At 37.8% G+C, this 21,101-nt stretch overlaps 1 protein-coding gene across 3 annotated transcripts in view; it reads left to right on the top strand.

Annotated features, from left to right (window-relative positions):
• Positions 1 to 21,101, top strand: part of TMEM87A (transmembrane protein 87A) — a 39,711-nt gene that overhangs the window by 16,628 nt on the left and 1,982 nt on the right. Inside the window, exons 9-19 of one of the 3 annotated variants that reach the window (XM_040226847.1) lie at positions 270 to 453; positions 1,912 to 2,011; positions 6,014 to 6,107; positions 7,570 to 7,638; positions 9,391 to 9,499; positions 10,317 to 10,375; positions 11,108 to 11,211; positions 16,991 to 17,064; positions 17,488 to 17,549; positions 19,156 to 19,211; positions 19,711 to 19,741. In XM_040226847.1, the coding sequence (XP_040082781.1) occupies positions 270 to 453; positions 1,912 to 2,011; positions 6,014 to 6,107; positions 7,570 to 7,638; positions 9,391 to 9,499; positions 10,317 to 10,375; positions 11,108 to 11,211; positions 16,991 to 17,064; positions 17,488 to 17,549; positions 19,156 to 19,211; positions 19,711 to 19,741 (942 nt within the window). Of the gene's footprint in view, positions 1 to 269; positions 454 to 1,911; positions 2,012 to 6,013; positions 6,108 to 6,878; positions 6,951 to 7,569; positions 7,639 to 9,388; positions 9,500 to 10,316; positions 10,376 to 11,107; positions 11,212 to 16,990; positions 17,550 to 19,155; positions 19,212 to 19,710; positions 19,742 to 21,101 lie in introns of all 3 variants that reach the window. The other 2 variants (XM_040226846.1, XR_005718728.1) reach the window with 2 other exon arrangements.

Below are 21,101 nucleotides of genomic sequence, written 5' to 3' on the forward strand. Positions count from 1 at the left end.
ATTTAAATAATTTTTGATTGTGAGCTGAAAAAAACCTTTTAATACAGAAGAGTGGTCACTCTTGATGACAGGTCCTTAAGCAGTCTCCCTCTGCCCAAAAGGAGACAATTTTTTCATCTCAGTATAGAACTTCACAGAAATAAAGACTAATTTTTTAAATAGAAGGTGTAATATGTATGTTTTTTATACCATGTTAGGACTGTGTATAGACTCTAACCTGGCTCTTGGCCCTAACCCTCCTGTCTCTCTCTCACCCACTTGGATGGCAGTTTTTCATGGTGATGTGTATTGTATATGTCCTGTTTGGTGTTCTGTGGCTGGCATGGTCTGCTTGCTATTGGAGAGATCTCCTGAGAATTCAGTTTTGGATCGGTGCTGTCATCTTTCTGGGAATGCTTGAGAAAGCTGTCTTCTATGCAGAATTTCAAAACATCCGATACAAAGGAGAATCTGGTATGTACCAAAAAATGTTTGCCAGTTTGTGAGTGATTGGTAGGTGAGACTTAAGAACAATTTTCCCACGGTCAGCAGTCATTAAGTAGATGTGGCTTTTTAGTTACTTGATTATGATAACCACTTAAGCAGAATCACTGTGATTGTGACATTGTTTTTAATCTCTTAACTTGTGGTGTCAGTGATTTAAGAGTAAGGTATGGTACTGAAGTCGCTCAGTCGTATCCAACTCTTTGCGACCCCATGGACTATAGCCTACCAGGCTCCTCCGTCTGTGGGATTTTCCAAGCAAGAGTACTGGAGTAGATTGCCATTTCCTTCTCCAGAGGATCTTCCTGACCTAGGGATTGAACCCAGGTCTCCCATATTGTAGGCAGACACTTCACCATCTGAGCCACCAGGGAAGATTTAAGAATAATTTTATTGAAATATACTCACAAAAGGCCATTTTGGGAATATTTTCACCATCATTGAATCTTAGTTGCTGTTGATTTTTAAGGTACCATTATTACATACATCTAAGAAATAAAGAAAGTAAGTACTAATTTAACTGTAAGATGCCATTGATTGTAAGACACACCTTGATTTCAAAGCTACCTTACACCTGACTTCCCTGGTGGCTCAGACGGTAAAGTGTCGGTCTATAATGGCGGAAGACCCGGGTTGGAGCCCTGGGTTGGGAAGATCCCCTGGAGAAGGAAATGGCAATCCACTCCAGTACTGTTGCCTGGAAAATCCCATGGATGGGGGAGCCTGGTAGGCTACAGTCTATGGGATCACAAAGAGTGGGACACGACTGAGCGACTTCACTTTCACTTTCACTTTAGAGGTGTGGGGCATTTATCTATTTGGTAAAATATAGTAATATCATGAAAATAGAAGAATATTTGTGGTTTAGTAAGGTGAATAGATAATGATAGAAATTATTTTATACTGAAGTGTTTTTTGATAGCTTCAGTTCTCTCATACGACCATACATGTAATTATTTTTTCATTTAATTATTAGTAACTGTTATTGTAAGATATACTAATTAGATCTTTCCCTAGTCTTTGAAATGGCTTGAAAATAATAGATGTAAAAAAGAGTTGAAAATTCTGTGTGTGTGTGTTGTGCTTTTCTGTGCTATATTTCACAGTTTTTTTTAAAATGGGAGGAATTCTCCTTAGATGCTGTAAATTATTCAAATAGGGTACAGTATTCTGAGGTTTTAGTGAAGTGGGAGGTGGGGAGGGAAAGTAAATGGACACCCCCAGATTACTATCCACATGAAGGACATCCTAAATAATATCAGCTTCTACTTGTAAACATGGGCAGAACCGGTATTCTTTTCAAGTAAGACTGATATCAGTGTTTGTTCTGAAGAATGTTAGAAATCTCCATTTTGGGTCTACAATTGCACCTTTTCCCAAACTTGGATTACACGCTGCACTGTTTTTCCGTTTTCTTCTTTCTCACAGTCCAGGGTGCCCTAATCCTTGCAGAGCTGCTTTCTGCAGTTAAACGCTCACTGGCCCGAACCCTGGTCATCATAGTCAGTCTGGGATATGGCATAGTCAAGTAAGTATTGCCTTTAAGTATTGCCTTCCTATATGGAAGAACAAATTAAAGTGCTGATTAAATTGAAGCAGTGTTTCAGGTTCCCAAGGTAGTTCTGAAAGAGTTTATATAAGAGATAGTTATGAAATCAAAAACATCTGAAATTTTGTAGATTAGCAGAAGTTGGAAAAACGTTAGGGTTTGATTTCACTGGTTAGAATTCAAGGAGCATCTACAAGAAACCTGCAATGTAGCAAATGACATTGAAACATCAAACTTTTAGAGTAAACTTGATGTCTTTACTCTTCCAAAATATTCTTGCAAATCAGATTTTTTAAATAAGAAGAGCGTTCTTGTGTGCCTTTTATATATTAGATGTTGTTCTAGGTCCTAGGGATACAGCAAGAAAACAAAAGACTTGGAGTTTACATTTATGGGGGGGCTGGGTGCACAGACAAAGATATGTGAGTAAAAAATCTAATGTGTCAGTGAGCAGATAAAGCAGGGAAAGGGTATAGAGAGTTCTAACCAGGAGGGGGAACTTGAAATTATAATTATGGTGGTCAAGGAAGGCTTCACTTAGTGACATTTAAGAAAAAATCCAAGTTAGTGAAAGAACTATATATACACCCAGGGGAAGAGATGCTGAGATGTGGTCAAATTCTTTTATATTTTGAAGATGGAGACAGTGGACTTTGCTGATAGAGCAAATACATGATATGAAAGAAAGAAACGAATCAGGGATGATGCCAACGATTAATGTTTTGACCTAAGCAAGTAGAAGGATGGAAGTGACATTAACTGAGTTCAGGAAGATTTTAGGTGGAATAATTTGGAGTAGAGCCAGGATTAAGAGTTCAGATATCTGAACGAGGGAAGTAGGAGGAAGAAATTAGGGCAGAGATATAAACTTGTTAGTCATCAGGGCATCAGTTCAGTTCACTTCAGTAGCTCAGTCATGTCCGACTCTTTGCGACCCCATGAATCACAGCACGCCAGGCCTCCCTGTCCATCACCAACTCGCGGAGTTCACTCAGACTCATGTCCATCGAGTCGGTGATGCCATCCAGCCATCTCATCTTCTGTCGTCCCCTTCTCCTCCTGCCCCTAATCCTTCCTAGCATTAGGGTCTTTTCCAATGAGTCAACTCTTTGCATGAGGTGGCCAAAGTATTGGAGTTTCAGCTTCAACATCAGTTCTTCCGATGAACACCCAGGACTGATCTCCTTTAGGATGGACTGGTTGGATCTTCTTGTAGTCCAAGGGACTCTCAAGAGTCTTCTCCAACACCACAGTTCAAAAGCATCAATTCTTTGGCGCTCAGTTTTCTTTACAGTCCAACTCTCACATCCATACCTGACCACTAGAAAAACCATAGCCTTGACAGACCTTTGTTGGCCAAGTAATGTCTCTGCTTTTTAATATGCTGTCTAGATTGGTCATAACTTTCCTTCCAAGGAGTAAGCGTCTTTTGATTTCATGGCTGCAATCACCATTGGCAGTGATTTTGGAGCCCAAAAAAATAAAGTCTGACTGTTTCCACTGTTTCTCCATCTATTTCCCATGAAGTGATAGGACCAGATGCCATGATCTTCGTTTTCTGAATATGGAGCTTTAAGCCAACTTTTTCACTCTCCTCCTTCATTTTCATCAAGAGGCTTTTTAGTTCCTCTTCACTTTCTGCCGTAAGGGTGGTGTCATCTGCAGATCTGAGGTTATTGATATTTCTCCCGGCAATCTTGATTCCAGTTTGTGGTTCTTCCAGCCCAGCATTTCTCATGATAAACTCTACATAGAAGTTAAATAAGTAGGGTGACAATATACAGCCTTAATATACTCCTTTTCCTATTTGGAACCAGTCTGTTGTTCCATGTCCAGTTCTAACTGTTGCTTCCTGACCTGCATACAGGTTTCTCAAGAGGCAGGTCAGATGATGTTATTTAAAGCCTTGAGATAGGATGTGACCATCAAGGAAGTGAGTGTATATAAAGAAGAGGTCAAAGGATTGATCCCTTGAACTATTATTATTTAGAAGTCAACGAAGTGAAGTAGAATTGTTGTAGTTCAGTTGCTCAGTCATGTCCAACTTTTTACAGCTCCATGGACTGCAGCACGGCAGGCTTCTCTGTCCTTCACCATCTCCCAGAGTTTGCTTAGACTCACATGCATTGAGTCAGTGGTGCCATCCAACCGTCTCATCCTCTTTCGTCTTCTCCTCCTGCTTTCAATCTTCCCCAGCTTCAGGGTCTTTTTAGGGCAGAGGAAATTGAGAAGTGACCAGTGAAGTGGGAAACAAAGCTGAAGACTGTTTCAAGAAGGGAGTAAATTGTGTCAAGTAAGAGGATTGAGATGTGAACATGGGCTTTAACTACATGAATGATATTAGTGACCTTAAATAAGGATGGTTTTGGTGAGAGGCAGAACAAAAAGCTTGACTGGAGTGAGTTTAAGAGAAAATAGGAATTCTCTTAAATAGGGGAGAGGAATTAGGAATTAGGTATCTGTTCAGTTCAGTTCAGCCACTCAGTCGTGTCTGACTCTTTGTGACCCCATGAATCACAGCACACCAGGTCTCCCTGTCCATCACCAACTCCCAGAGTTCACCCAGACTCATGTCCATCGAGTCAGTGATGCCATCCAGCCATCTCACCCTCTGTCATCCCCTTCTCCTCCTACCCCAGTCCCTCCCAGCATCAGAGACTCTTCCAATGAGTCAACTCTTCACATGAGGTGGCCAAAGTATTGGAGTTTCAGCTTCAGCATCAGTCCTTCCAAAGAACACCCAGGACTGATCTCCTTTAGAATGGACTGGTTGGATCTCCTTGTAGTCCAAGGGACTCTCAAGAGTCTTCTCCAACACTACAGTTCAAAAGCATCAATTCTTCGGTGCTCAGCTTTCTTCACAGTCCAACTGTCACATCCATACATGACCACTGGAAAAACCATAGCCTTGACTAGACAGACCTTTGTTGGCCAAGTAATGTCTCTGCTTTTTAATATGCTATCTAGGTTGGTCATAATGTTCCTTTATAGACAGTTATTTTCAAGGAGTTTTGCTTTAAGTGGAATTAAAGAAATGGGGGGCCTTAATTTTTAAAATTTATTCATTTATTTAAAAGAGTTTTGCTTTAAATGGGATTGGAGTTCTCACTTTTGCAGTTTATTTATTCATTTAATGTGTGTGGTTGCTTCCTGTAGGCCAGGAAACATTCTGGGTTTCTAAGATAATACAGTGGGGAGATAAATTCCTGTCCATTTGCAGTTTTTCTAGCATGTAACAAAATGTAAGAATAGGCATTGGTAAGGCTTAGGTAGACATGCTTTAAGGTCATGCATCTCCCACTATAGTGCTCTAATGAATCATCTTGGGGTCTTGTTAAAATGTGTATTTCCATTAAAGGTATGTTGAATTTCAAGGGTCTAAGATTTTTCCTCGGATAACACTGAAGCTACTTGCACTTTTCATATTTTGTTGAATTTTGAGCATAATAACAGGCTATTTAATGAGTTTTAACAAGATTTTGACTGTATTAAAGAACTGTTAAAATTTTTAGATTTGATAATGATATTGTGGTTATGTTTTCTCAAAGTCCATATCTGTTTAAAATATATGCAAATACATATATATAAAAGGTAAGATTTCTAGGATTTGTATCAGGATAATATGGGGGATGGAAAGTGGATGAGATGTGCATGAGGCAGGATTAGTTGTAGGTTGATGGCTTTGGGGACTGAATAATGGGTTTATAGGGGTTCATTATACTATTGAATATATTTTAGGATTCTCTGTAAGAAAAAGGTTTTGAAAAATTTAGTAATAAGGGACTGGATCTCAAGTTCTAGTGTTTACAGTCTTGATTTAAAACCATACATCTATTTGAATGTTTTTTCAGGTAGATCAAGTATGTCTGGCTTATCTCTGTTAAGTTGTTAGCCTGTGTTAATCAACATGAGTTTCTGTTACTTAGCTTGTCTTGGGGTTTGTTGTATTTGTACTCAGCTATCTCTTTTCTTCCTCTTTAGGCCTCGCCTTGGAGTCACTCTTCACAAGGTTGTGGTAGCAGGGGCCCTTTATCTTTTGTTCTCTGGCATGGAAGGGGTCCTCAGAGTTACTGGGGTCAGTACTGCTCAATCTGAGTTTTTGTGGTCATTCTCCATTTTGTGATCATTTTGTTTTTGTCTTGAAGTTAATTAGAATTGTCTGTGGGCTTCTTTACTGTTTTCCTCTAAGTCACCTTTGGGCTCTGGTTTCCAAACGTATGTATAATATATTTTTCTTTTTAATCTCTTAGAGCTTTATAAATTTAATGTGTGATGAGGAGTGAATGCTTTCCCTCCTGTCCCCAAATTACTGCTTATTTACTAGTTCCTTAATGGGAAGCAGCAATGGAGCAGTGGGCTCCATTCTTGCATAAGTGACAAGCATTGTAATCGTGCATTTTCTGGTTAATCTAATTTTTGTTTTAAAGTGACAGTGCTCTTTGCTTAACCAGGACTTGAATTTCAGAGGTTTCTTAAAATTGAACTGATTATGTTTTATATAATTATTGAGAATTACATAATTATGCCTTTATCAGGGATGAAAACCAAAGCATTGAGATATATGATAAAGAAATTTATGTTAGGGCTGGTTTAATTTGAAGAAGTGGGCCTCCCTAGCTCCTTACTCTCTGTTATAAATTGTCAGATTAAAGATGGTAAATGCTGTAAACTTTTCTCTCAATTAAAATGAGCTCAGTAAGTTTTGCAACAAATTGCCCCTCAAATGAAACACTTTATGGATGCACATTTGGTTTTCAAGTTGCACTGTCCTCTGTATATAATTTTCTTAGACTTTCAGCAACTTTAACCCTCTGTCAATTTCGTTTTCTTTCTCCTACTACTGTAGTATTTTTCTTATCCCTTGACTTTGATAGTAAACCTGGCCCTCTCAGCAATTGATGCCTGTATTATTTTATGGATATCCTTTCAATAATGCCCTGGTGATTGAGTAATTAGGATTGAATAAATAAATAGTATCTTAAACTTAGGAAAACAAGCAGCATAATTTTGGGGACAGATACTTACTTGCCTTACATCTTATTTTGAGATGAGCTTTTTTCGTAAAATACATTGCATACAATTCTAGAAATCAGTAATTCTTAGTATATAAATGATGCAGAAAATTTTGAATGTGAAAAGGGTCTGTGACTTAGAGCCAAAATCAGAATGATGGGAAATGATAGGTTGGGATGGGAGTGTATACTGTCATAACGTTTTTGGTATAGTCACTTCTTAATGTGGATCTTAGTGTGCTAAGACCTCTATAGTGATTGTCCCTTATTAGTTAGCAGCATATTTCACTGTGTTGAGATTGCAGTCAACAAGTTGTGTGAAATGCTAGCAGCTGTATATTCTGCATGATGGTTTATCAGAAGGAAAGAATGGCGTAGGTGCCACATGTTACTCCACTTTGTTTTCTTTCAGTTCAAATGTGAAAATCATTCCAGCTGATTATATAAATGTAGAATCACGTGCTGATTTCTTCTCTATGTCTCTGGACATCTCTTTTTTCACCATCTCTTTTTCTTTGTCTGCAGGCCCAGACTGATCTTGCTTCCTTGGCCTTTATCCCCTTGGCTTTCCTAGACACTGCCCTTTGCTGGTGGATATCCTTCTCATTGGCTAGTTTGATGGCCATCCATTTTCTCCTTTTGGAGAAAATGATCTTTCTGTAAAGGATTTTGTTTTTTTTAACCAGTTTTGTTGATTACTCCTTAGTCTGGGATTAGGGAATTTTCAGTCTTAACAACCTGAGGCCTGAGGTAAGCAGTTTTCTTGTTTGTTTTTAATTTTTCAAATTGCATCAGAAATTAGTGACTGTGTCTGAGCACAAAATACAAACTTCTGGCTTTCCTTTTATTTATTTACTTTTTACACCTACCTCTCCTCCTTTCTTAAAAAATGAACTTTGATTTTGGACTTATTTGTGCATCCCACTTAGTGTTAGAGTAACTGGCTGCTCTGCCATTTCTTTCAGCCTCTAGGAATTAAATGCTTTGAAAACTATGAAAAAATTTTGATTCTTAAAATATGGTTTTGAGACTCCATAAGATTATTTGACTCTTAAAATTCTGTATGAGTTTAGCAGATTTAAGTCCTTAACAGGTCAAATGTTTTGGACCCCTGTTCAGAAGGTGACTTGGAATTGTCTGAAGGCTTCCACTCTTGGAAGTAAATATTGATTCATTTACAGGTGAAGTCAACCAGCACACAACAGACAAATTTCTTTTTCTCCTGCTTCTTAAAATCAAATACTGTTTATTAGAGATTTGGCCTATTGAATGAAGGATTTGAGTTTTGGGATTTCTGTCTTTTTTTTTTTTTTGGTTTTTATGTATATGCTTCTAGGTATAATTGTGCAATATTATTGTCTTGATAAACTAATGGTAAAAAAGGCTGAATGTAAACAAAATAATAAGTTTATAAATTTGAGTAGATTGTCATTTATCAAAAATCTTTGAAATTAAAATGTTTTTGGTTCAAATGATTAAGCTTTCCTACATCAGTATCTTTCAAGTGTGCTTTGTGAACCTCTATAAATATTGGGAGGAATGAAGAGGACAGTGGGACAAGACCAAACAGTGAGATAGTGCAGTGTTTAGGTTCCAGCTAGATATTTGTCAAAGCACAGACCAAGCTCCAGCTCACTCATTTTTGTGTCTGCTCATTCTGAAAGTTGGACGTGAGAGCAGCTATCCTCTTTAGTAGTCATCAGTTCCCCTTCTGTCCTCTGTGGCAACTTCTCCTTGGGGATAATGTTCTGAAAATGGAGAGTCATTACTTTCAGAGGCTAACTGCCTGGAATACTCAGCCAGTTGTAATTGTACCATCCTTTTAATTCAGGATCAATCTAGCAGCGGATGGTAGTTTTCTTAGTGTTACACAAGGGATCAAAGTGTAGAACTGTCGAAGGTTGTAGGCATAAGTATTTATGACCCGAGGCTGGATTAGCTGGGACCGTGAGAACAGAGTTACTTAACCTTAGAGGAAGAGAGAAAATAATGCTGACTCCTATTCCCTTGCCTGTTACTCATTTTCATTTTCTTCCATTTGTCTTCATTTTCTTTTTCATTTTTGTTTCTCTAGAAAGCTGCTTCCTGTCTTAATTTCTCAATTTTTAATAATTTTTCTCTTCTTTCCATTCTCGTTTTATCCTGGTTCTATCTTCCCTTCAGTCTCTCACTGAAAATGAAGACTTTCTTATTAATCATGGTGAGGCCTAGGAGTGTTTGTGAGATTGAGGATAAGCAAGCTATAAGGCCTCTTATCATTAAGATAAGATCCTCAGAGAAACTTGAGAATTAATTTACTAGCTTATTGTTTTTTTCTGAATGTTGATTTCCTTGACCTTCAAACACATATTTATTAGCCTGACTCAAACAATGAAGCTACTAAAACTTAGGAGGAACATTGTAAAACTCTCTTTGTATCGACATTTCACCAACACACTTATCTTGGCGGTGGCAGGTAAGTCTTCCTGATGTTTTTTAAATGGGATCCTTTTAGAGTAGAGATTCTTAACCTGAGAGGTCATAGGTGGGCTCTTAAAATTACATAGAAAAGTTTTGTGCATTTTACTTGGGAAAGGGGTCTTTAGCTTTTGTTATTCTCCAAGGGGTCTGTGGTTCAGAAGAGATTGAGAATCACTTAGTTTAAGCATAATAGATGAAGAATAATTGCATTTACTTTCTTATATAGTTCTGTATATCTCTATCCTGTGTTCATTCTTTTTTCTTGAGGCAAGTTAGTTTCAGTGCCATATAGCATTCGTATTTATTTTAGAAGACATTAATTAATACTTCCTTGTATAGAATTTTAGGTCAGGATATGTTGCCTTTATATTCCTTCCACGTCTGTTACTAAGCATGCGTAGAATATAGGCATTAGATAGACCATAGCCAAAGTAGGCTTATTTTTTGCCTTTTGGCTTTTGTAACCAGTATACATTTACAATATGAAGGGGTAAAAATTATTGATGTTGCTGGGAAAAGCCATATTTTCAATACTGTCTTTTCCAGTTCTCAGGGTTACTGAAGTAGTCAGATACTAAACAAAACTACTCTTTTAAGTACAGAAATTTTTGACAAGAGTATGTATCGTGGGCCTTATATCAAGTAGTTAAGTAGTTTTGTATTGAATAAGTATGTTAAAATAACAAAGTGTGGTGATCATGTTTGGGGGTTAGGGATGTGTGCGATTCCACTTAACCAGAATTGAAGGATGTAATGGGGGATGTAAACCAGCATTCACATTGACCAGGTTTGTTTTTTCTGTTTCCTTTTAGCATCTATTGTGTTTATCATCTGGACAACCATGAAGTTCAGGATAGTAACTTGTCAGTCGGTGAGTTAACAAACAACATACATTTAGGAATAGTGTACCGTTTGTTGTACACAGACAATTATGTTGATAACAGTGGTAAGGTTTGCATTTTATAAAAAATTAGGGTTAGGTCTTCATCCTGGGAGTTAGAATGCGTCTCTCCTCCTGAGTATTTTATATATACCATATATGATATATACCAGTAGTGCAAGAGGATTTTATAAATGATAACCAGAGACTGTCATAACCCAATCTTGACTTAACTAAAGATTCTCAAACAAGAAATCCAGAGTCTTAAACATTAAGTTTGTGTGAATAATGCTGGTCTGAGTAAAAACCATATCCTTAAGATCTGAGCACAAAGAATATGGCCAGTAACGTTTCTTTGTGCTCTATTTTGGTAAAATCAAATAAATAGAAGTAAAAATTATTAAAAAATAACAACCTGATATTATTTTCTCTGGCCTTATATTAAAACCCTTCCCTAAAGATTCTCAGCTATAATGAAGCATTGACAGGTAGGTACTCTGTCTGCTTAGTGGCTTTTCTTTAGTAAACACTTCAAGGAAAGAAATTAGGTTCATTTACTTTGTATCCTAAGCACACAGCACAGTGCTTATTAGCACATAGCCGGCCCTTAGTAAATATAAGTTGAATGAATAAATAAGTGGTTCTTGTTCTATGCAAAGGGCTTTGCAAACAGCTGGTTAAGATGATATATTAATATATAAATTTTTTCTCCTCTTTTGGTAGGATTGGCGGGAGCTGTGGGTGGATGATGCCATCTGGCGGTTGTTATTCTCCATGATCCTCTTTGTCATCATGGTTCTCTGGCGACCATCCGCGAATAACCAAAGGTTTGGGGACACTTCTTATTCAAGCTGATAACCACTAAATGGATGTGTTGTCAGGCGTAGTTCAGTGAGTGACACTGTTAGGGCTGTGTCATATAATGGGAATGATACTTTGTGGGTCCATATTTAGGAAATTAGGCTCATGTCTTAGCTCTCCTATTAATTTGAGTTGTGATTTTCAACATGCTGCCTCTCTTCATCTCTCTGAGCCTTTAGTTTCCTCTTCATATAATGAGGGAGGAAATTGATACCTATTGATATGGTCCTTGTCAGTTCTGACATCTTCTGTTAATATTTGTACAGGTAAAAAAGGAAAATAGATTGTGACAATTTTAATGGGAGTATCACCTATCTACTTTCCAGGAGAAAAGAACAATTTCTGTAGTTGTTAGCTCAGCTTACTGTAACAACAGAAAGGGTAAAATGAGAACTTAAGTGACTGTGGAATAAAAATTGATATGTGAATTTGCTTTATTTAACTGTAGGCAAATCTCAATTATTTAGGAGTTAGCTGTCTTTATTTTGTTATTAGCCATATCTTTGTTTTCCTTGTTTTTCTCTTCTCTTCTTGTGCTTTAGACAGTTATGAGTTTATATTATACAACTGTACCACCAAAGAGGGAAAAGTTGAGATGGTATAACCAAGGGTCTCGTGACCCTGCTTTACATTAATTTTTTTTTAATAGCTAGACATCACATAGATTTATTTCTGTGTCATGTTATATATTGATATATGTATATATACTCTTTTTTTATTGTCAACATAGCAGTTTATTTGAATTCAGAATAATGTGGTTATATTTGGATAATGAGGTCCTGGTGCCTGGACATCAGCCTTCAGCCTCTGGTTGTGCTGGAAGGCGAAGCATGTCCACAAACAGGGCCTTCCAGATGCCACATGTTCTGCAGGATGCAGGCTGCCACAGTATTACATATAGGATATACGTGCCTTTGGCAGCCAGGCTGATGATTGATAGGTGTCAAAACTTATCCTTCTGAGCCTCAGTGAGTAGTGGAAGATTCTGAGCTTCAGCTCAGTGGTCAGCATATGTCCTGCAAGGAAACGCCATCAGCAGCTGCAGTATGGAAGCAAAGTTCCCCTTAACCAGCTCTCTAACGTTAGGCATACTCAGCAATTCCCCAAATAGGTAGACATCAGCACCTGGTGGATCAGTGTAGCCAGTGCTGCCCCCTTGACTGACTTGGCCAGGAGCAGAAATTGCTCTTCATTCTCCCTTGGCCCTTTTATCTCAGCATTCGTGGCTGCACTGAGCTAAAGGGACCTGTGCTCAGGAAGTGTTAAGCTTCCATGTGGCTGTGCCGCCTTTCCTAATGAGGCTGCCCAGAGACCAGGGCCTCCTGCCGACTGCCTCCTCGTACTCTGGGTCAGACTCTGCAGGCCACTACCTTAGAAGCTTTGTCTTCCAGTGCACTGCACGGGGCCACTGCTCTATCATTTCTGACAGCTTCTCAGCTTTTGCTGCCACCTCCCTCTACAAATTGATCTATTGATCTTCTGCTCATTTGCTGGCTATATCTATATGCAATAATTTTCCCTTTCTTCAGTCTTTTAAAAAAAATGTTTGCTTTACCTCTCTTCCTTTCTCCCTTTTTAAAAGTACATTGTGCACACTCCCTGTAACTGCAGTGTTAATGTGATGTAGTCTTCCAGATTATATTCCTTGTTCACATGTGGAATCTTCTTTTACTCACTCAACAGTGCACTGTGGAGTGCACAAGACAACTGGTTTAAATTAAACCATCTATTTTCATGGATGGCATTATATATATTACATGGTACAGATGTACTACAATTAATTAACTTGTTTCATATTGATAGACATTTGGACTATTTCCACTTTGGGTGTTTCAGGGTTCCCAAGGCCACATATGTTTAAAAGGACTCATGAGACTCAGTGTACAGTTGTACTTTTTTAAAAAAAATTGGTTAATTGTTCTTTATTTTTGGCTGCACTTGGTCTTCACTGCTGCACAAGGACTTTCTCTAGTTGTGGTACATGGACTTCTCATTGCGGTGGCTTCTTTTGTTGAAGAGCACAGGTTCTAGAGTGTGCAGGCTCAGTAGTTGCATCTTGTGGGCTCTAGAGTGTGAGTTCAGTAGTTGTGGAGCACAGGCTTAGTTGCCTTGCAGCATGTGGAATCCTCCCAGAACCAGTGTTCGGAACCCATGTTCCCTGCATTTGCAGGGGTATTCTTAACAACTGGACCACCAGGGAAATCCCAGAGCAAAGTTTATTACAGCAAAATGGTGAGATCAGCAAGAGAAAAAGACACAGGTAGAGTATAGAAAAATCCTTGTTTGCTGATGTTCTTCTCCTCCTCTAAGGAAGTATTTATACATCGTGCATGCTTCTTTTCCCAACACAAAAAATACAGTAATGTTTCTGCCCATGGAATACCATTAGAGACTCAGCACTCAGGTTATTATCGGGGCCTGGCCATGTAAGCACCTTGTACCTTCCTGCCTGCCAAGTTTCTTCAGTCATATCCGACTCTGTGCAACCCTATGGACTGTAGCCTGTCAGGCTCCTCTGTCCATGAGATTCTCCAGGCAAGAATACTGGAGTGGGTTGTTACGCTCTCCTCCAAGGGATCTTTCCAACGCATGAGTTGAACCTGTGTCTCTTACGTCTCCTGCCTTGGCAGGTGGGTTCTTTACCACTAGTGCCACCTGGGAAGCCCCACTTTGTACCTAATATGTACCAAAATTCTGAAAGCCCAGAAGCAAAGCAAATTTTATTATAGATTGCATTGTACAGACAGCCTAGGTACAATGGTCCACCCTTAACCAGCTAGGGAACAGTTCGAGTACCAAGTTACTGGACATCAGCCATGGAGCATCATTGTAAGTAGGTCCTTCTAAAGGCCTGCTGTGGATGCAAACTGTTATATATAGAATGGATAAGCAAGGTCCTATTGTATAGCACAAGGTACTGTATTCTATATTCTGTAATAAACTATAATGGAAAAGGATATAAAAAAGAATGTATACGTATGTATAACTGTATCACTTTTCTTTACAGAAGAAATTAATACAACATTGTAATCTATACTTGATAAAAGAAAAATAAAAATTATGGATACTTTTTAAAAAACCCAGCTTCAGTCTAAATAATGGCCTGTAAATAAACAGTAAATATTACTGTATTACTGTAGTAGTAAATATTACTGTAAATAAATACCTTTTATGCACAGGAACATTAAATATAGGAATAAGCTATAAGAATGTTTTAAATACCCTTGTACATTTTACCAACCCAAACTTGGGCTTGCTTGCCTGTGCACAATAAGGCCCATCTGTTGATGGGCCTTATTGTGCAAAGTACAGTGTTTATTGCAGAACACAAGCGAGTCCAGGCAGCCAGGCTTAAAAGACCCAAACTCCCCTGTGGTTTTTAGATAAAGGTTTTTTGTTTGTTTGTTTGTTTGTTTTTTAGCTCACCAGGCTCCTCTGTCTGTGGGATTTTCTAGCTAAGAATACTGGAGTGGGTTGCCATTTCCTACTCCAGAGCAGAGAAAGGTTTTTAAAGATAGGGAGTATGGGTATGGCTGCATGATCAGCACGTAAACATTCTTCTGATTGGTTAGAGGTGAGGTAATGGGGAGTCGGTACCCATCAACCTTCTGGTTCCAACCAGTCTGGGATCTATCGACTTTTGGCAGCACATAGTTCTACCTGGTGGGGGTTTCAGTATCTGAAAAACAGCTCAAAGGATATGGCTTAGACCCCGTAAGGAGGAACTTAAGTGTCTTTGACTTTGTTAAATGGCTAAAATATTATTGTTTTGTCTTGCTTGACTGTTTTCCTTTGCTTCCGCATTTTCTCATTTCACTGATTGAATTTTTTCTTTGGAACTCGGGGAAGGCCTAGGAAGCTAAAGTTTTTCTACAAACAAAAGTCCAGCAGAGGGCTTGGAGCAAGGGAGGAGGGGGCAGTGAGGGGAGGAATTATCCCAGGAAGATAGAGGGTCCTGCTCAGTTACATACATTTATTTTTATATCCTCCAATACCTCTCTGCCCCATTTTTTCTTTCAGTGCACTTATTATCTTCTAAAATGTATATACTTTATTTATTGTGAACTATCTACCTTTTCTTTCCACCCCCCACCCCTCAAACCAGAAGTACATTCCACAAAGACCAAGAAATGTTCCTGGCTACATGGAGTTAGCCAAGCTGCAGAATCTGAGGGAATGGTCCCTATAAGACTGTCTTCACTTTTGACACAAGTTGCAAGTTCAGGGGTTTGCAGAACCAGTTCAGATTTGATAATTCACTAAAAGGACTCAGAACTCAACTGAAAGCTGTTGCATTCATGGCTATAGTTTATTACAGCAAAGGGGTAAACATTAAAATCAGTTTGGAGGAGAGACTTACAATACAGAGTCCAGGAGGGGTCCAAATGCATCTCTCCCAATTGTCTGCTCCCCATGGAGTCACAGACGGTGTTCCTTCCCTCTGCTTGCACTGTATATATGACAGTGACGGTACATACTGAGTATTGCCAGCTGAGGGAAACACCTGAGCCTGTGGGCCACTATTGGAGTAACCTTCAGTCTCCAAGGAGGGCCTGGAGGTCAGGCTTGTAATCTTTAGTTGCTAGTTCCTCTGGAAACTGGAAGTAATATTGTGTGCCCAGAGTATGCGCTGTGTTTAGTCGCTCAGTTGTGTCCGCCTCTTTGTGACCCCATGGACTGTAGCCCACCAGGCTCCTCTGTTTGTGGGGATTCTCCAGATAAGAACACTGGAGTGGGTTGCCATGCCCTCCTCTAGGGTATCTTCCCAACCCAGGGATTGAACCCAGGTCTGCATTGCAGGTGGATTCTTGACCATCAGAGAGCTTAACACAGATCACATTATTAGACTGTCCTGTGGCCAGAGCCAGAGTGGGTAACCAGTGACAGTCGTATCAGGCAGGACATGCCAGGGACATAGAGATCACCTCCCATCAGTCGGGGGCAAAGACTAGATCTCTCTGTGTATACAAGGTGAACTTTTAAGAACACACTGGCACATAGCATATACTCAGTACTAGTGAGTGCCTTGGGTTTGCTGGGATTGTGAATTTTTGTTAGTTATCCTTGAACACCTATACTATTCCTAGCTTATAGGAATGTAAGGGAGACTTTAAAACAAGAAAATAAAAATAATAAGCAACAGTAAAATGAAAAGTGCAGAATGAGTTCACAGCTAAGCATTCTGAGAATTACCTATCCAGTAGCAGCTTTGCTGAACCTCTTGCAAGTTGCAAAGGAGAGATAAATTACTTGGAACACAACACGATCAGACTTTACAAATCATAACTACCAATTTGAAGGCTGAAATTTTGAATTACATGCTTACCCTTGTGTGGTACATATGCTTATAAATGAACATTTAATTGAGTGCTTACTATGAAGTATTATTTTAAGCCCTTTATTTGAAATAACTTACCTGCTTTATTACAGTAATGTTCTATTATTATCCTCATCTACAGATGAGGAACCTGGGGCACAGAGAAGAATAGGGAACTTGTCTAAGGTCACAAGTAGTCTGTGGCTGAGCCTGCACTCATGAATATGATATCATCCTGCTTCTTCTCTCTTGTTCAGAGCAGCAGTTGAGAGCTTTCTGAAGGGAAGGAACTGTTGGGTTATTCATGAAACTGACATTATGAATGACTGTGATTGAGGTTTCCATAATTAGTCCTGTAAAATACAGATAATGGAATAGTGTTTTTCCTTTTCTGATTTTTTCCTTCTGTTCTACCTTTGTTCTGTCAGGTTTGCCTTTTCACCATTGTCTGAGGAAGAGGAGGAGGATGAACAAAAGGAACCTATGCTGAAAGAAAGCTTTGGTAATGATAAAATTCACCTTTTATTTGTGCTTTATTCTTTTCTGGTTTTTAGAAATAGAGTAAATAAAGTGAAACATTGTGAGTAATAAAATCAAGAGACTTTGATATAAGTACATTTATTCTTTTACAACATGCTGTTCTTCAGTTGGGTATGTGGTAAAGTCAGAGGAAAGCAAAAGTAAGGGTATCAGTCTTTGGATGAAACCATGTTCAGTGAATAATGGCACATTAAATGTCCAGTTTACTTGCTATAGATGAGCTGAAAATTTTACTTTGAACTTTCCAGCACAAATGTAAAGTTGAAGAAACTTACCTGTAGTATAATTTAGTGTCAGTAAGCTTAAAATGAAGATCTTGATCTATTTTTGCTGTCAGTGTGGTCACTGACATAGTTAACCGTATCTACTTTTTTTTCTTCTACAGAAGGGATGAAAATGAGAAGTACCAAACAAGAACCAAATGGAAATAGTAAAGTAAATAAAGCAGTAAGTATGATATCTTTTCTTTTTGCCCTGTCCTCTAGCTCTTGGTGGACCTCAGCAGTTATGTACAGGTCTTAGTGATTTTTCTTTTTAACCTATTTTATAATTAACATTTTTAAAAACAGCAAGGGATTCTGTCTGGGACCTAGTAATCTTTAACTAGATGGTTTGCTGCTATGTCCTAAGAAAGTTCCAGACCATACTGATGTTTCTGTGTAATGGTTTTCATCAATGTAATCATAGCCTCATTAATAACCTAAGATGGTCTTTTTTATAGTAAAGATGAAGATTTTTTCAGAACTACAATGAGATATTACCTCATACCAGTCAGAATGGCCATCATAAAAAAGTGTGCAAGTAACAACTGCTGGAAAGGGTATGGAGAAAAGTGAACCCTCCTGCATTGTTGTTGAGAATGTAAATTGGTACAGCCACTATGGAGAACAGTATGGAGGCTCCTGAAAGAGTTGCCATATGATCCAGGGATCTTACCCTTGGGCATGTTTCCAGACAAAACATAATTCAAAAAGATACAGGCACTCCCCACCCCCTCACCCCCATGTCCATAGCAGCACTATTCACAATAGCCAAGACATAGAAACAACCTAAATACTCATCAACAGATGAATGACTAAAGATGGTGTGGTACATACATGCAATTGAATACTACTCAGCCATAAAAAAGAATGAAGTGATGGCGTTTGTAGCAACATGGATGAACAGATTACCATACTAAGCAAGTCAGAAAGGGAAGGACAAATACCATATTATGTCACTTAAATGTGGAATCTAAAATATGATACAAGTGAACCTTGTAAAAAGACTCATAGAGAACAGACTTACGGTTGGAAGTGGGGAGGGATGAGGAAGGGAAGGATTGGGAGTTTGGGATTAGCAAATGCAAGCTATTATATATAGGATGGATAAACAGCAAGGACCTACTGTACAGCACAGGGAACTCTACTTATTACTAGTCTTCAATGGCCTATAAGGGAAAAGAATCTAAAAGCAAGTGGATATATATATCACTGATTCACTTTGCTCTACATCTGAAACTAACACAACATTGAAATTCAACTATACTCCAATATAACTTTTTAAAAATATCCTCTGATAAACCATAATGGAGAGAATATGAAAAAGTGTATATATATATATATGTGTGTGTAACTGAACACTTTGCCATATAGCAGAAATTAACACAGCATTGTAAATCAACTATACTTTGGTTTTTGTTTTTTTTAAAGAAAAAAAGATCAAGATTTTTTTCAGTCATCTTTTTTTTTCCTTCATAACTGTGCATTCACTCTACATTTAAAAGGCCTTTAGAATTTATTTTATTTTTAAGGCTCAAAGCTTACATGAAGTAAGAACTCTAGGTATTACACTATTGAAAAGAAAGCATTTAGGGATATAAGATACCATTTTATATTTTGTATGTATAGTTTACTTTTTCAAATTAAATTATTTGACTTCTGTGTTTTCAGTCCTGTTATGTGAATATACTAATTCAGAGTGACAAAAGATTAAATTGAAACCTCTTTAGATCCTTACTTGAGATGTATATTTTGGTGCATTTTAGTAACATCTGGCATTTATGCGTTCTCAGCAGGAAGATGATTTAAAGTGGGTAGAAGAAAATGTTCCTTCTTCTGTGACAGATGTGTAAGTTTTTGAATCATTACCACAAGAATACTTTTTCAAAGTAGTATTTTATTATTTTAAATGAATTGAGCTGAAGAACATAGTAATGAGAATGCTTGTAGTTAACTCTGAAAGTAAAAGATTAAATTATTGGAAATAATTTAAAGTATTAAAAACATTAAAAGATGTTAGAAACTAAAAACTAGGAATGATGTATTAATACAAATGAAAGTAATCCAGATTGTTCATTCAGATGACATTTCTACTCAGAAAGATGTAGCTATAGGTCTTCCTAAAATCAATGGGGTAAATCCTTTTGGAATTTTTGAGTTCCTTTCGATGTCTATAATGTTAATTAAACATTGGTCCTATTAAAGTGCATACAATTTTAGTAACTGATTCTTGTGGGGTTTTTTGTCTTTTCCTGAAATGTCATTAAATTGTACTCATTATTCCACTGTCCTTTATGAACCATTTATGGCTTTATTTTACATTTATCAGTTTGTTTTTCTCTCTGTAGAGCACTTCCAGCCCTTCTGGATTCAGATGAGGTTAGTAATCAAATAATAAACACATAAACTTTGTGTCTGGTGGCTTAATAGGCAGTCATCAGTCTTTTGTTCAAGAACACTGATTTATTTGACTCAGTAATGGCCTGATTTTTTTACCTACTATCAGTACTATCTGTGCCACTATCTTACAGATAATAAGGATAATTAGTATACTTCTGATGTTTATGTTGTTGCAGTCCATGGGGTCACAAAGAGTTGGACACAACTTCAAGACTGAACAACACCAAAATGTTTATGTTGATTTTTATTCTTTTAATATGGTTCCATACACTTCATCTAGAAGGTTTCTCATGAAGTCTTATATAAGACTTGCAGTCTGAGTTCATGGAAACCTCTTCTAGACATGTTCTGAATGTTTAGGTTATCTTGATTTCAGAAAGTCTTTTAAAAGCCTTTGCCCAGTTGTGACTTACTGTATTGGATTGACTGTTAAAAAATGGTTTCGTCACTTCCCACTCACTGGCTGTGTAGTGCAGCACAATGTCAGATTCCTTAGCTGTTCTATGCATTGAATTAACTGAGAAGTCTACCATTCAGACAAGCCTGCTTACAGAACACTTGGCTTTTTGTAGCGTTTTCTCAGTTCTTTCTCTTGGGCGCCACCTTCTGCTTATAATGGGTTGGCCTTCAGGATTTCCCTTTTGGCTTCAGCTTTCCAACATCCATATTTCAACGAGAGAGGGCTGAGGATGTGAAACCCAGCTATGCTGTTCAGGGAATATGTGTTTATTGTAGTACTTTTGGTGGCAGACTTCATAGTTTTATATTTTCATGTATGAAAAAATGGTTCCAGAGCTTAAATGAATTACAAGAGAAACAGATAAAGGACTAGAGTTGAAGAGTCTGACTCTTCAACAACATCAGACGCTTCAACAACATTGGAAGCTAGAGGATAATAGAACAATGTATTTGAATTCTGAGAAAAATTATTTTCAAACTAGAATTCTATACTCAATTATCAATTGGGGGTAAAATAAAGATGTTTTCAGTCATGCAAAAAATAAAACAATTGGCATACTATGTGTGCTTTCTCAGGAAATGTATTCTAAAATAAAATTAGAAAGTATTCTAAAGTAAAACTACTATGTAGATGTTAATTCATAAAATATATGAATGTGAGAGAGCTATGAAGAGAAAGACTTTGGATCCAGGAAATCAAAGATCTGACACAGAGGCAGGGATAAATTCTTAGGATGATGATGTAAGAAATTCTCAGTGACAGCTGAGCAACAGGTTTAGAGAGCAGTTAGTCCAGAATGGAACAGGAAAACAGAGAGCTTCAGGGAGGGGTATTTCTAAGAAAAAAATATGAAAAGGATAGATTTTCTGATGTAATTGA

This window comes from Oryx dammah, unplaced genomic scaffold, assembly GCF_014754425.2.
Source record: "Oryx dammah isolate SB20612 unplaced genomic scaffold, SCBI_Odam_1.1 HiC_scaffold_26, whole genome shotgun sequence".
NCBI classification, from domain to species: domain Eukaryota; kingdom Metazoa; phylum Chordata; class Mammalia; order Artiodactyla; family Bovidae; genus Oryx; species Oryx dammah.